Source organism: Rhinopithecus roxellana, chromosome 16 (genome assembly GCF_007565055.1).
Source record: "Rhinopithecus roxellana isolate Shanxi Qingling chromosome 16, ASM756505v1, whole genome shotgun sequence".
NCBI classification, from domain to species: domain Eukaryota; kingdom Metazoa; phylum Chordata; class Mammalia; order Primates; family Cercopithecidae; genus Rhinopithecus; species Rhinopithecus roxellana.
The window spans coordinates 19687681-19703292 of record NC_044564.1 but is presented as its reverse complement, the minus strand read 5'-3'; the positions used below and the strand labels follow the sequence as shown (position 1 = coordinate 19703292).

The 15612-nt window shown below is 53.4% G+C and overlaps 1 protein-coding gene across 1 annotated transcript in view; it reads right to left on the bottom strand.

The window, feature by feature from the left end:
- LOC115893996 (hemicentin-2-like) overlaps positions 1–15612 on the bottom strand; it is a 49343-nt gene that overhangs the window by 17889 nt on the left and 15842 nt on the right. The window contains exons 10-13 of the mRNA XM_030920139.1: positions 12095–12207; positions 11832–11991; positions 10369–10534; positions 4–49 (exon numbers count right to left, since the gene is read on the bottom strand). Coding sequence (XP_030775999.1) covers positions 4–49; positions 10369–10534; positions 11832–11991; positions 12095–12207 — 485 coding nt within the window. The remainder of the gene's footprint in view (positions 1–3; positions 50–10368; positions 10535–11831; positions 11992–12094; positions 12208–15612) is intronic.

Genomic DNA, 15612 nt, shown 5'->3' with positions numbered 1-15612 from the left:
CACCTGGACCTGGGCCAGACGCAGGGAGCCAGATGGGAGGAGGCCATGCCTGCGGGAATGAGGAGCACTGGTGAGATCTCTACTGACCCCACACACATGGAAAGGCTTCAAGACCCAACTTGAACCAGACACCTCCCCCAGGAAGCCTTCTGGTAATGAAACAGCACCCACCATCTAGCCCCCACCCCCGCCTCCACCCTCCCTGAACCACCAGGCCAGGGCCAGTCCCATGCCTACTGGTGTAAGAGAAGAAGAGCCCTCGACTAGGAGCCCACTGGCTTGGGTTCGAGTTTAAACTCTAAATCCTTCCTAGCTGTGTGGCCTCAGGCAAATTGCTTCACTTCTTGGAGCCTCATCTATAAAATGGGCATGCTAAGACGGCCTGTGTCTGGGCTAGAGCTGGTAAACAGAGTCCATGACAGGCTCAGCCCAGGGCCGGGAACCTGCCCACCGCTTGACACCTATTGACTGCAGGTGGCAACTCCCTCTCCTCTGCCACACACACCTGCCCTGCGTGTGGCATGAAGAAGCTGGCAGCCTTAGAGGCCCTCTGGTCTGGTGCCAGGGCCGGCCTGACTCTGACTACAGTTGCTTGGTGCTCTCAGTCCAGAACTGTGTTGAGGGTCCTCAGGAGGAAGCTGCGGAGCCCCCACCTGCACTGCCATCGTTATCCTCCCCAGTCTGCCTTAGCTTGATAAGTCACATGACCCCCATCCCACAGGGATGTAGGACCCCCAGCCAGGCTCCTGCAGCTGGGCTGGACCCCAAGGGCCCCCTGCAGACATGATGTCACTGGCCCATATGTGCTGGCTCTGCACAGCTCCTGCCTCCATAAAACAGGGAAGGCAGCTGCGGCCACTGACCCTGGCTGGCCCCGAGAGCACGCAGCCAGCACAGGCCGGTGGCGGGGGGGACTCCAAGGCCCAGTCGCTGGCCCTGCACTCACCAGCTGGGCTCTAGAACCCAGCAGGCCTGGGATGCTCCAGTCCTGGCCCCCACCTTGCTTTCTGCTGAGCCTCAATTTCCTCCTCTGCAAAACGGGGATTACAGAGCCCCTTATAGAATCCTTAAGGCCCTCATAGCCCCCACCTCGCAGGCAGCTGCAAGGATCACAGGAGACATGGCAAGCGAAGTGCAGGCCGTGCAGTCATTAAACAGGGCAATACCGTCGGTAATTCTCGGGCTACTAGCTGAGAACTCTGTCTCCCCATCTGTAAAGTAGGTCAATGACAGCCCCTTCCCAGCCATCCCCTCCATCCATTTGTCCCGAGCATCCAGCAGCCCCTTGGGGCAAGTTCTCTAAGGATGGCTGTGGATGACACAGTGGGTGGTGGTCTCTAGAGCCTGGGCACTGGGCTGGATTCCCTGGGTCTAACCTGCTGGGCCATGTGCTTGCTGTGTGAGGTTGGGCAAGTCACCTCACCTTCCTGTGCCTAATTCATCTCTTTTTGGAAAATAGAGCCATCAGTTGTGCTCATTGCTCACAGGGTTGTCAAAAGAACTGAATGGCCTAATTCATAGCACGGCGTCTGGAACAGAGAGGCACTCAACCCAGGTCAGCTGCTTCCACGGAGACAAGAGCACATGCATAAATAACACATAATGTTTTGCATGTTTTAAAACCTGCATCATGAGGTATATCACGACATAAATGGCATCATGAGTATATACATATATAGTTCTATTCACTCATTTTTGACTGTTGTGTAATATTCCCTTGTATGACCACACCACAATTTATGAACTCGCTCCCTTTTGAGTGGACACTTAAACATTTAGATCGTTATCTCCTCCTTCTTTCCTTCCTTTCTCCTTTCTCTCTCTCTCTCTCTCTCTCTGTTTCACACTGCTGTATGTGTCTCACATGCACTGGAGCAGGTCTCCTGGGCTACAGGCTCACACCCTCTGCTCTCAAAGATCTCACACCTTGCAGGGCAGGGGTTCTCATCAGAATCTCCCAGTTGCATGTGACACATGCTGATTCTCAGGCCCTGCCCAGAGACTCATTCCATGGAGGAGGTAGGAATTGGGGTTTTACTAAAAAGCCCTAGGTAGCTGATACAAGTGGCTGGGGAACCATCTCCAGGGACCCACTGCCTGGGGACATGAAGAAGCGTGCCTTCCCCAAGAAGCAGCATGGCAGAGCAGATAGGTGTGGGTCTTTGACGGCAGGTGTCCTGGTGAGAACCACCATTCTGCCTCTTACAGGCTGACCTTGGGCCAAGGACGCCATCTCCCTGAGTTTCAGTGTCCTTATCTAGTATGAACTGATATCACGCACACAAAGCCTGAGGTGCCCAGGACATAGTATATGGATAACACCTGCTCATCTTTCAACATTGAGACATCATCTCCTCCAGGTCACCTAAACTGCCTTGCTATTAGTGTGACACAAATCCCCAGCCAGTGTCTGGGATCTCTCCCCAGTCTTCAATCAGCTGGGCAGCACTGAACAGGTTGCTCAGTCTTTACAGGACAAAGGAAAACGCGAGAAAACACCACGTAAATATGTATGTGTCCTGGCAATGGGTAAACATGTCCCCATTTCCCCTGGGTAGTTCTACTCTGTCTACCACTCCAGCTTGAATTTTCTCTTCTACAGCTTTTTAAAAAATTAAATAATGTTGACATGTTGACACCCACTAACCAAGGGCCAAATCCATTTGACGTTGAAACTTATACACTCAATCGCATTCCAGGCTGGGATGCAGTTCCCTCCCTAGACTTCATCGCAACACCTGGGCTGGCAAACAGGGACGATGTGGGCCAGTGGGAAGAGGTCTGGGCTAGAAACTGGAGTTCTGGATCCGAGGTCCAGCTGTGCTTCAGACATGCTGTGCAGGGCGGTCAACATCTCTGAACCCCATTTCATATTTGAAAAGGCAGCACCAAGTCTGGGCAACACGAGGAGACCTTGTCTCTACAAAAAATAAAAAATTAAGTGGGCATGGTGGCACATGCCTGTGGTCCCAGCTAATTGAGAGGCTGGGCTGGGAGGATCACTCGAGCCCAGCAGATTGAGAGCTCTGGTTGTGCCACTGTAGTCCAGCCTGGGCAATGGGGCAAGACTCTGTGAAGAAAAATAAAGGTTGGGGGACGGGGGAGGAGAGAGACGAGAGAGAGAGAGAGAGACGAGAGAGAGAGAGAGAGAGAGAAGCTCCAGACTCTATTATCTGGTAAGTTGCCTTCCAGAACTTTAAGGACCTGCTCCTCTCCTTACCAAACCCTTAAAAAGATAGGAAATGGGGGCTTCTGGAAAAAAAAAAAAATCTTCCAAAAGTGTTAACAATTCACACCAATAAAAGTAAGTATCTTATCTTTCTTAGGAGCAGCCCAGATCATTTCCTAGAAGGAGGATTCTGCTTGCTACATCACCAAGGAAGAAATGCGGGAATCCATTTTACAGACAGACATGCTGAGGCCAAAGGACCCAGGACCTGCCAGCAGAGCCTGTGTCTGCTCTAAATGCCAAACTGGCCACATCCTCACCTGCTCTCAAGCCCTCTGCGGCTGCGCACTGCTCCCTGACAAAATCCAAGCACAGTACTATGGCCTGTGTGGACCTACGCAGACCACCCCCAACTCCCCTGCATCCCTGCATGGGGGCACTGGACCTCTGTTCCTCCCCAGGGGGCCAGGCCCATCTCACCAGCCCTCCTTTGCACATGCTATTCCTTCTACCTGGGACATACCTGCACTTCCCACTCACCTGGATGATATTTGATTCATCTTCTAATACGGAGACATCACCACCTCCAGGAAGGCTGACTTGATGCCCCAGGCTGACAGGTCCATCCTGTAGGCTCCCACAGCTGCCTGAACATCCTGCCATCATAGCCTTCACCACACTGCCTTGTCACCACCTGTCACCTGCCTGCCTGTGGTTCCAAGGGGACATCCGTCTTATTTCCCTTGGTATCTCCAGGACCTGCTCAGATCTGGCACAGAGACTTGCTTCTATCATGACCCTGCGCATGCTCTGCAGAGACTCAGGGAAAAGGTGAAGCTGCAGCTATGGGCCTGGGCTTTCGAGGGCAGCCCACCACCTGCTCCTTCTGCCTGCCACCACTCTCTTACCACATTCCGAGAGACTCAGTGGGAGGTTTGGGGGCTGCAGCGCAGCAGGGAAGTGGAGGCAGCAGTGGAGAGATGAGAGAAAGGGAGGAGGCCACAGAGTCTCCGAGGAACAGGCTGCTGTTGGGCGCATGGTGTGATGGGCGGGCCAGACTTCATCGCGGTGTGCACGGCCAGATGGCTCCGTGCGGCGCCCAGATGAGCGTGGAGAGGTTTGAAGGGAATTTCCTGTTTATGACATCCATCTGGCTTGAGCCCCTGCAGTGAGGCGCAGGCAGATGTCAGAGTGGTGGGGAGAAGCGAGAGGGGCCCGCGGGGCAGAGGGCTGCCCAGAGAGACCAAAGGGCATCTGATAGAAAGTGCCAGGAATAATGTCAGCTCCTAGGCCTCACTTGTCTGCCTCATCCCCAGCACACACCTTTGCTGCACTCAGGGAAGGCTTCCCCACTGCCCCAGGCAAGGCCCTGCTTCCCATTGCATGCTTCCCATGCTATTATGCAGTTTACCACGCCTGTCATTACGCTGTCTGATGGCTCCATGAGGGGAGTAGCCAGGTCTGCCCAGGTCCCCGGCATGTCCCCAGCTCAGCATGGGCCCTGGCCTGGCCCATAGTGGGTATTCAACAAATATTTCGTGGCAAATTACAGCTGTTCCCTGTCCATGCCACACACTCCCTTCCCCTCCTTCACTGACCCTGGTCCCTGCTCTCCCTCCCTCCCCCTAGACCTTCCACCATCTCAATACTGCCCTCCTGCCCTCCCCAGACCCCCGCTGTCTCCCACATTGCTGTTCCTGCTGCCTCTGTCTATAAAGCATCCAGGAGCAGGGCCAGTGACTGTGGAATGAACGGCACTCCTGCCAGAGTCACCCAGCCTGCTGCAGGGCTGGTTCTCAGCACAGAGCGCACAGTCAGGCAACACTCAACAGATGCCCACTATGCACTAGTGGACGCCAGCCCTGTGTCTGCTGGGTCCAGGACAGGGTCTGAGCCTGGGCAGGCAGCCTGGAGAGCATCCTTCCCGGCAACCACTGCCCCATCTCGCATCTTCTTCCTGTAGTCTGACCAGCATCACAGACCCGTGAGGAGGCCACACGAGGGAAGGTCATGCTGGAGAAATTCAGGAGGAGGTGCTTGAGACCCGCCAAGGGGCCAAGCACAATAAATAGGTCGGAGGAGATGGAGCCAGCGTCATCATATGAGCCCGGAAAACGTAAGCCCTGTGATGCCAGTGCTGCCAACGAGGATGGTGCTGACGCCATCCACAGCTGTCAACTATTGAGCGCTTCCTGTGTGTCACTATGCCACTAAGCACACTCTCACTTAGAATCCCAGCAGCCAGACCTACAAGGCAGGTAGACCCCACTGCCACACCCCCTTTTGCAGAGAAGACTGAGCCTCCGGAGGTGTGGTCCTGGTGTCCATGGCTGCTCAGCTGGCCAGGGCACAGCGAGGACTTGACCCTCACACTGTGTGACCATGCTCCTTCCTAACTGCCACGGTGATCTAAATGTCCAGCTCTGAAGGTGAGTAAACTTAAACGTTCTCCAGAAAGAGAGCCACTGCCCACAGGCTGACAAGACGGACTCCAGAGCCACCAAGCCAGAAACCAACAAGGGCTTTGAGGTTCCACCAAGGTACAGTCCCCATGCAGGACCCTGGGCAGTCCAGGCATGCCACTGGCTTCCAGACAGCAGTGAGCTGCTTTCACTGCCACAAGTCACCAGATCCCAGCTGTAGGCCTCACCTCTCTCCTTTAATGAGCCGGCCCAGTGGCCTCCTTCCAGGAGAAGGGTGGGTGGGCAGCCTGTCCTGCAGTGTGCTTGGGAAGGGGCAGAGGAGGGTGGTGGGGTATCAAAGGAAGAAAACCTGGAGGAATGAGACAGAAGCGCACCATCCTCTTACTGCCCCCACACCGTGCTGGGATTAGGGATTTGGCCCTGTGTGGAATGCTGGCCTGCTGCCTCCGGGAGCCAGAGCCAGAGCCAGGAGTGCTCACAGCCGTCCCATCTCCTCATCGGAATCCCAAACAAACATTGTTGCCTGGAAACACTGCCTCGCCCCAGCATCCCTGGGCTGAATCATGGGACCAGAGCCCTGAGATGCTCTCTGGCCACCATCGCCTGTCCAACCCTTTCATTTCTCAAATGGAAAGGCTGAGGCCCAGGGAGGGGAGGGGGAAAGGTCTTGTTTGAGGTCACTGGGCGAGCTGGGGTGAAGCTGAGATGGGACCCCAGGTCTTCTGCCACCTGACCTCACACACGGCCCAAGCCCATGTCTTCTGTCTCTGAGGCTGCGACACAATCCTGGGCACAGGATGTCGCTCAGTCAATGCTGCTGACTTCAATTTTGAATTTGCAACTTGGATGTCTTTTTCAAAAACAAGTCCCATGGGAAAGAAGCACTCAATGACCATTCCCACCCTCGGACTTCACCGTTGGCTTTTGGGACGGTCCCCCAAGGAACTGACCCAGGAGATAAAGAGGAACATTGTGCAAAGCTGCTCCAACAGTCCCATTTATGACTGCGAGAGTTGGCAACATGGCCGTGCCCCACACAGAGCAATGGCTCAGTGACGATGGGAGCCGAGCACCCTGGAATGTTATTTTGCCCCTTTTTTTTCTTTTCTTTTTTCTTTTTTTTTTTTTTTGAGACAGAGTCTTGCTCTGTTGCAAGGATGGAGTGCAGCTGCATGATCTTGGATCACTGCAACCTCCACCTCCCAGGTTCAAGTGATTCCCCTGCCTCAGCCTCCCGAGTAGCTGGGACTACAGGTGTGCACCACCACGCCTGGCTGATTTTTGTGTGTGTGTGTTTTTTTTTGTATTTTAGTAGAGATGGGGTTTCACCATGTTGGCCAGGATGATCTTGATCTCCCGACCTCGTGACCCGCCTTCCTTGGCCTCCCAAAGTGCTGGGATTATAGGCATGAGCTACCGCGCACGGCCTATTTTGCCCTTTAAAAGGAAAAGCAAGTGACATGGGCCAGAATGAATCGAGAAAATGGGTAAAAGAGAAAAGGAATCCGCGATGAGGACAGAATATAAGATGCCCGAGGTTTAATTCTAGAACAGTCCCTACAAGGACAAGGGCTGCTCCAAAGGGACGGGGACGCAGCTGGGTGGCTCGGAACTTCACGGCTTCTGAGGTTCCTAGGATGCTTCCTCTGTGAGGACTTGCTGACCCGGGGGGTCGAAGATACCTAGGAGTTCAGAGAGCAGCGGCCCACCTGATACGCGTGTCCCTGTGCGCGCGTCTGTGTGTGTCGGCATGTCTGTGCATGTCGGAGCCCCCCTCCCAGGAGCTGCAGGGTCAGGCTCCACGTCCCCACACCCCATGTGTTTCTGCTTCCTCCTCAGTGCACTGGGCATGGTACCATCCACCCCACCCACCTCCAGGGCGCTGGCAGGAGAGGGCCACCCCTGGACAAGGCGGAATGGAGGGGGCCTCAGAGGCTCAGCACATCTTGACTCTCAGCCCTGACTACACCACAGAAGGAGAAGGGGCTGCCGTGGAGCCCTGTCTTTGGGGTGGCTCGGCAAGGAAGAGGAGCCAGGGAGCAGGGGAGGGGGGAAGCGGGTGTGGAGGGCGGCTGTCTCCTCTCATCAAGAGATGAGCACCTACGACTCACCAGACGCATCAGCCAGATAAGCGCTCCGTTTCCAGAAGCCCGGCTTTGAGGCTGAGCCTGGGAATGTCCTTGGGGAAGAAAGAATAAGGAAGAAAAAGGGGAGGGAGGGGAAGGGGAGGAGGAGGAGGAAAAGGGAAGAGGGAGACAGGAGGGGAAGAGGAAGAGGATGTAGGGAAGGGGAGGAGGGGGAGGGGAGGGGGGGGAAGCAGACAGACAGAAAGTCTTGCTGTGTGTTTTCCAAGGGGCTTTTTAAGTCTCTGTGTTCTGGTTGAGTCCCTGAGGGACGGAGGTGATGTGGTGTGTCTGTGAGAGGCTGAGCTTGGTTCTGTGTGTGGACACTGCCAGTGTGGGGCAGGGAGGGAACCAGAGGACCCAGAGCCTGCGAACAAAGCTGCAAGTACAATCAAAAGTGAGGCTATGGCCAGGAGCAGTGGCTCATGCCTGTAATCCCAGCACCTTGGGAGGCCGAGGCGGGTGGATCATCTGAAGCCAGGAGTTCGAGACCAGCCTGACCAACATGGTGAAACCCCATCTCTACTAAAAATACAAAAATTAGCCAGGCGTGGTGGCAGTTGCCTGTAGTTCCAGCTACACTGGAGCCTGAGGCAGAAGAATCACTGGAACCAGGGAGGTGAGGTTGCAGTGAGCCGAGATCGCACCATTGTACTCCAGCCTGAGCAACAAGAGCGAAACTCCATCTCAAAAAAAAAAAAAAAAGTAAGGCTATTCACAGTCACCAAAAGGTAGAAACAGCCCCAGTGCACATCAACTGATGAGTAGACACACAAAAGGTGAGCCACCCACACGATGGGATGCTATTCAGCCATTAAAAGGAAGCAAGCACTAATCTGGTTAAGAAGACATTAAGTTAGGTGATAGAAGCCAGACACGAAAGGCCCCATGTAATTCGTTTATACAAAACGTCCAAAATAGGCCGAAAGCAGGTCAGTGGCTGTCAGGGGCTGCAGTGGGGCTGGAGCAGAAATGGGGGGCTGGTGGCTGCCAATGAGTATGAAGTTTTTTGGGGAGGGTGATGAACATGTTCTAAAATTGGTTGTGGTAACGGCTGCACAGTCTGAATATACTAAAAACAAGGAACTGACTGAATTGTGTCCTTTAAATAAGCGAAGGATACAGTATGTGAATTACATCTCAATAAAGCTTTTATATTTAAAAAGCAGGTGACAATTGAGATAACAGGTGTGGTCGGATGAGGATAAATTTGTAAAAGCTGGAGAGGATGTCTCAGTTTGTGAACGGCAACAGCAGGGAAATCATATGAAAGGGAGCAAGTTTTCAGCACATCTGACTTCCTAAGCACGGCACATCCGTCATTACCCCACAAGGGTGCTATTTAAATAACGTCCACTTTGCAGATGGAGGAACAGGCCAAGAGGAGCCAGTGTCCAACCGAGGTCGCACGACTAAGAAGGGAGCAGGCGGTTCCGTACAGGGTCTGAGGAACTCCAGGGCCTGAGCACTTAACCCCACCCCCGCCTCCCAGCACATTTTCCTCCTCATTTAGATAAACTCTTGGAATCTCCCAAATTTGGAGATAAAACAATGTACGCCAGCACAAAGTGAAGAGGGCAAGGGAGAGGGAACACAAGACAACTCTAGGATTGCAAAAGCGGCTTTCGCAAATTTACAGCTCCCGGCTGACCTATTAACGCACCACCGGCGAGGAGGGGAGAACAAATGGGAATGCGGTTCCCGTTTCAGTAACAAGCCATAAATCAACATGCATCCTCCAGCTGAGGGCCACCGCCCAGCCGCAGAGCTAGGACCAGGCTTTCTAGGGGAGCTGTGGGCCCCCGCGGCCCCTGCCACACCCCCACCTCACAACATAGAGCTGCAGCGATGCCAAGAGGGCACGGGGGACGGCACCGATGATGCCCAGGGCCAGCTCCCTGGGCCTCCACCACCTTTAGGGGTGCCCGGCTGCAAGGATTGGCAGGACTCACCAAACAGATGTTCTGAGATGCACTGACACATGGTGGGGGCGGGGGTCACATTACAGAACAGGCTGCTCGGAGACCTTCTGGGTCTGGAACATCTCAAAGACCCTGCCAGGGCTGATGTCACCAAACTGAGCCACAGAACCCCCCAGCCAGGGGCAAGGGCCCTAGCATCCCCCACATCCCTTCCTGGGGGGTACGGCGTGGCTTTGAAGGACACCCAAGCCAGCCTCCTCCCTATCCGCCCACTCCCAGGATCCCAGACCGGGAGTAGCTGAGTCAGACAGCCCAGCCGCCAGACACCTGGTCTGCAGAGCCAGCATGGGGGTGGTGTGTGTCATGGTGGGGATGTGGTCCCAGCCCTGGCTTTGCTCTTTTCTAGCCAGGTGATGGCCAGCAGCTCACTCCCTGGCTGAGTACCCTGTCAGAGATCAAAGGTGGCTGTGCAGATTAAACAGGATCCTGCAGGCAATGCCCCGTGCATGTTATTTCAGATGGGGAGTCTCACCCTGGGCTTCCAGGCACCCTCCAGAGGCCCCTTGCAGGCTTCTGGGGGCCCGTGGACAATAGCCCTGTGTGCGGAAGCCCAGGAGCACCCTATGGGAGAGACTGCAGGGTCCAAGACACCCGCTGGGTCACTGGTCACCTGAGGCAGGCTTCCTTCCAGCCCTAAGCTCTGTCGCCTGAGGCCATGGGACTGGGGTTACCTGTTGGTGATGGGCGGTACAGGGTGGGAGTCCTTCGTCCAGGTGACCAGTGGGGGTGGGGAGCCCTCGGCCTCGCAATCCAGGATCACCTCTTCGCCAGCCTTCGCTGTGACTCTCAGAGGCACATCTGCATTATGTGACCCATTCATGTGGATCCTGGGTTTGGCTGCGGGGAGAGTAAGCAGAGGCTGTCAGCAGCCATGAGCGCCCTGGGCCGTGGGGCAGCTCCCCCAGGAGGCAGAGCCGGTACTGTGCCCTCGACCTTCAGGAGGTCAGAAGGCGGGTGTGGCTGTCAGAAGGGGGACAGTGCAGGTTGAGGGTGGGACTCAGGTCCCAGGGTTTTCGCTCAGTCCTCCCCCACCCATCTCCCCACCAGCACCTTGCTCTGAGGACCCTGACTCGGTCCCTCCTGCCCCAGGGTCTGTGCCTCCTCTGGCTTCTCTTCATCCTGCCGTCCCTTCCCCAGGGACATTCTGAAAGGCTCTTAACTCCTCCTCTCTCTTTACCTTCTCCCCTTGCTTATTCACTTAGTCCCACGATATCAGTCACCAAAGAATGCACAGACCCTCCCTCTGGACCTCTCGAAGCCTGGTGAGGGATTGATGGCAACCTTAAGCTGAAGACTCCTTGATGGCAGAGACTGCGTGGTACCCTTCCTTCCTCCTCCCTCCCCGCACCCGCCCTTCTACCTTGGAGCTCATACAAGGAGGGCACTCACTACCTGTCTGAGCAGCAACAATGAAAGAAGTTAGCCAGTTGGGGACATCAGAACCCATCTAGCCCTCCCGTGTTCCCTGTACATTTGTAGTTCAGAGAGGAAATGCTCCCCCATTAGGACTTTTTTTTTTTGCAATATAAAAATGTTGACTGTAAGGGTCTATGAGAGAAAAAGCCTGGCTTATACATTTGCTCACTCCTCTCAGACATATTTACTGAGTGCCAGCCCTGCGGGGAATGCTGGGGATGGCAGCGAAGGAGACAGGTCCCGCTTCGTCTTCAGAGCCTTTAGGGTCCTTTGGCAATACTGGTACCAAAAAGCTCACTGTGCGACTAATTATTGAATCACAGCTGTGATGGGTGCCAAGAAGGGGATATTGCACAGTTTACAGCAAGGTGACCTGACCAGCCTGGCAGATCAGGGAGAGCTGAGATCTGACGGATGGGAGCAGTCAGCTGGGCCCAGAGGTGGGGGAACGGCACTCCAAACAGAAGGAATTGCATGTGCACAGGCCCTGAGGCAGGTTGGACCGTTCCAGAAACGGAAAGGAGACCAGAGGGTCTGGGGCAGAGAGAGGCGGGTGAGAGGACTGCTGGGGACGTGGGTCCTGTGGAGAGCCACATGTCTTTGCAGGACTTGCTGATGCAACAGCTTCCCCACCTCAGGCTCCACAGGGCTGAGGTGGGACTCTCTGTCTCCACATCCACTGAGTCCCCTCTCCCAGGACAGGGTTGGCATCACTCACTGTTGACAGAAAGCCGCATCTCCTGGCTGGAGAAGCCCACGGTGTTGGTGGCCGTGCAGACATAGGCCCCTGCATCCTGGGCAGATGGCTGGGTGATGAGCAGGGTGCCCTCCTTACTCACATTGTAGTGGGGACCTCTGGAGGTCAGGGCATTGGTTTCCTAGGGCAGAGACACAGGTGACATCAGCAAAGCCCATACCTCTGTCCCATGACACACTGGGCCTACCTCTCCGGTTACCCTCTTGGTAACAGGCACTGCTCACCTTGGTCCAGGTGATGGTGGGGGTGGGAACTCCTGAAGCAACACAGGGGAGAGAGGCCGGAACTCCTTCATTGGTGATGTGGTGGGTGGCAGTGGGATGGATTCTAGGTGGCACTGTTATAAATAAACCAATGTCAAAGCCAAGGTTCATTGCAGCATCATTCACAGTGGCCAAAAGGTAGAAACAGCCAAATGTCCATCAGCGATGCATGGACACAACATGTGGTGTGTGCACACGACGGAAGAGTATTCATCTTTAAAAAGGAACGAAATTAATTCCAACTATACGACATTCTGTAAAAGGCAAAGCAGTCGGATGCGGTAGCTCATGCCTGTAATCCCAGCACTTTGGGAGGCTGAGGCGGGAAGATCATTTGAGGTCAGGAGTTCGAGATCAGCCTGGCCAACATGATAAAACTCCGTCTCTACTAAAAATGCAAAAATTAGCTGGGCGTGGTGATGCATGCTTGTAATCCCAGCTACTTGGGAGGCTGAGGCAGGAGAACTGCTTGAACCTGGAAGGCGGAGGTTGCAGTGAGCCGAGATTGCACAACTGTACTTCAGCCTGGGAGACAGAGTGAGACTCTTGTCTCCAAAAAAAAAAAAAAAAAAAAGAAAAAAGAAAAAAAAGAAAAAAAAAAGACAAAACTAGATCAGTGGTTGCCAGGGTTTCGGGAAGGAGGGAGGAAGAGGCAGAGCCCAGAGGAGTTTTAGGGCAGTGAAGCTACTCCGGGTGATACTGCAGTGATGGGTCCATGTCACTATGTATTTGTCCAAACCCACAAAATAAACAACACCAAGGGCCAGGTGCGGTGGCTCATGCCTGTAATCCCAGCACTTTGGGAGGCCAAGATAGGTGGATCACCTGAGGTCAGGAGTTCGAGACCACCCTGGCCAAGAGGGTGAAACCCCATCTCTACTAAAAATACAAAAATTAGTTGGGTGTGGTGGTGGGCGCCTGTAGTCCCAGCTACTTGGGAGGCTGAGGCAGAAGGATTAGTTGAACCTGGGAGGTGGAGGTTGCAGTGAGCTGGTATTGCACCACTGCACTCCAGCCTGGGCCATATAGTGAGACTCCATCTCAAAATAAATAAATAAATAATTTAAAAAAAAACACCAAGAGGGAACCCATCTCAAAAAATACATAAATAAAAAATAAAATAAATAAACACCACCAAGAGGGAACCCCAGTGTAAACTCTGGGATTTGGAGTGATTATGGCGTGTCTTCAGTGGTAACAACGGGCCGCTCTGGGGGATGCTGACAGGGAAGACGGCTGCACATGGCGGGAGCGGGAGGTACGTGGGAAATCTCTGTACCTTCTGCTCAATTTTTCTGTAAACTTAAACTCCTCTTAAAAATCCAGGCTATTTTTTTAAGAGGAATAAAATTCTGACACATGCTACACCATGGATGAACCTTAAAAACATGCTAAGTGAAATCACAGACACGGGAGGACACATACTGTAAGATTCCACTTATATGAAGTCCCTAGATAGGCAAGTTCATAGAGATAGAAGGTAGAAGGGTGGCTCCTAGGGGGCTGAGGGGAGCTGGGAATGGGGAGCTAACATTTAATGAGGACAGAGGTTCCGTTCAGGATGGTGAGAAAGTCCTGGAGATGGATAGCGGTGATAGTCCTGTAACAGTGTGAATGTACTAACACCACCGCACACCTAAACATTGTCAAAATGATATATGTTATGTATATTTGACAATTTTCAAAGCTTTCAGGCCAGGCACGGTGGCTCATGCCTATAATCCCAGCACTTTGGGAGGCCGAGGTGGGCAGATCACCTGAGGTCAGGAGTTTGAGACCATCCTGGCCAACGTGGTGAAACTCATCTCTACTAAAAATACAAAAACGAGCCGGGTGTGGTGGCACATGCCTGCGATCCCAGCTACTCGGGAGGCTGAGGTACGAGAATCGCTTGAACCCGGGAGGCGGAGATGACAGTGAGCCGAGATCGTGCCACTGCACTCCAGCCTGGGCAACAGAGTGACTCCATCTCAGAAATAAATAAATAAATGAAAATTAAAAAATAAAAGCTTTCAACCGGAAAGTAAAACTGGCACAATACCTGAGCCACCACTGCCTGCCATCGTCAGCTTTTTTGCCTTCCCCGCACAGAAGGTAGCATGTGCTCGGGAATCAGCTGTGCTGATTCATTGCTCTGAGGCTCTGGATAAGCCACTTAATCTTTTGGTACCCATATGCCCTGATCAGCACGAAAGCTAATTTAACCCCAATTCCCTGGTCGTCCCTTCTGGAATGGATAGATGAACCGTGTTTGCAGAACACAGTGAGCTTAAAAACAGGTATCACACCCACCCTGGGCACCACTCAGATTGGCAGGCTTGAAAACGGGGTCTCTAAGGGGAGCGAGGGAGGGGCAACTAGGCATGGAGAAGCCAGGAGAGGAATCCGGAAGCCAGGGGCTCTGACGCTAGCACTTGGAGCTCCTTTAGGGAAGAAAACGGCCTTCTGGACTCCCAGGTGGCCAAAGCCAGCAGAGGCCCAGAAATATTTGCTGAATGGAAATGAACTAAGCCAAGAGAGACTGAGCCTGTTCGTGTCAACCCTGCAGAAGCCGCTGTGAGGGCACAGTGGGAAGTTAGGGGGTGAAACTGAGTGGAATCATATATAGAAACTAGCAGATGCCTGGCATGCGGTACACACTCAACCTTGGATGGCGATTTGGATCTGGAATTATGAGGGGATGACACTTAGAATTACACCTGAGTGCTCAACCCAGCCCCTCTGACTTTGCACTCCCCTATAAAATGGGGAACGAGCGTTCTTCCCACTAGTCCCTTGGGGGCTTTATGCAACCAACAAGAAAGAAGATGAAATTAACATACTTGGTAAATCACAAAACATAACCACATTTAGTTTGAAATGTCTCATCTTACATTAAAAAGCACAGTGGTTCCCAGTTGGGTGAACAAAAGAACCCAGTGCTGTGGGCAGGAGAGCAGCTGGGCAAAACACCAAAAATTCCAAAAACATATCATCTCTGTGATGCAAAACTTAATCCACATTAATGGGTTTATCCTAAGGAAAGAATTGGTCACGTAGGTACGAGGTCACCTACAATGTGTAGGTATGAGGCTGTTCATTCCCGGGTTGTGGGGGGACGTGGTGGTGTTGAGGGGGAGTACAGATAATCAGATAATTAGATAATCAGGGGGCATGGTCAACCCCTTATTAAACTGATGCCTCTGAATCTTTTTTTTTTTTTTTTTTTTTTTGAGACGGAGTCTTGCTCTGTCGCCCAGGCTGGAGTGCAGTGGCCGGATCTCAGCTCACTGCAAGCTCCGCCTCTCGGGTTCACGCTATTCTCCTGCCTCAGCCTCCGGAGTAGCTGGGACTACAGGCGCCCGCCACCTTGCCCAGCTAGTTTTTTTGTATTTTTTAGTAGAAACGGGGTTTCACCGTGTTAGCCAGGATGGTCTCGATCTCCTGACCTTGTGATCTGCCCGTCTCGGCCTCCCAAAGTGCTGGGATTACAGGTTTGA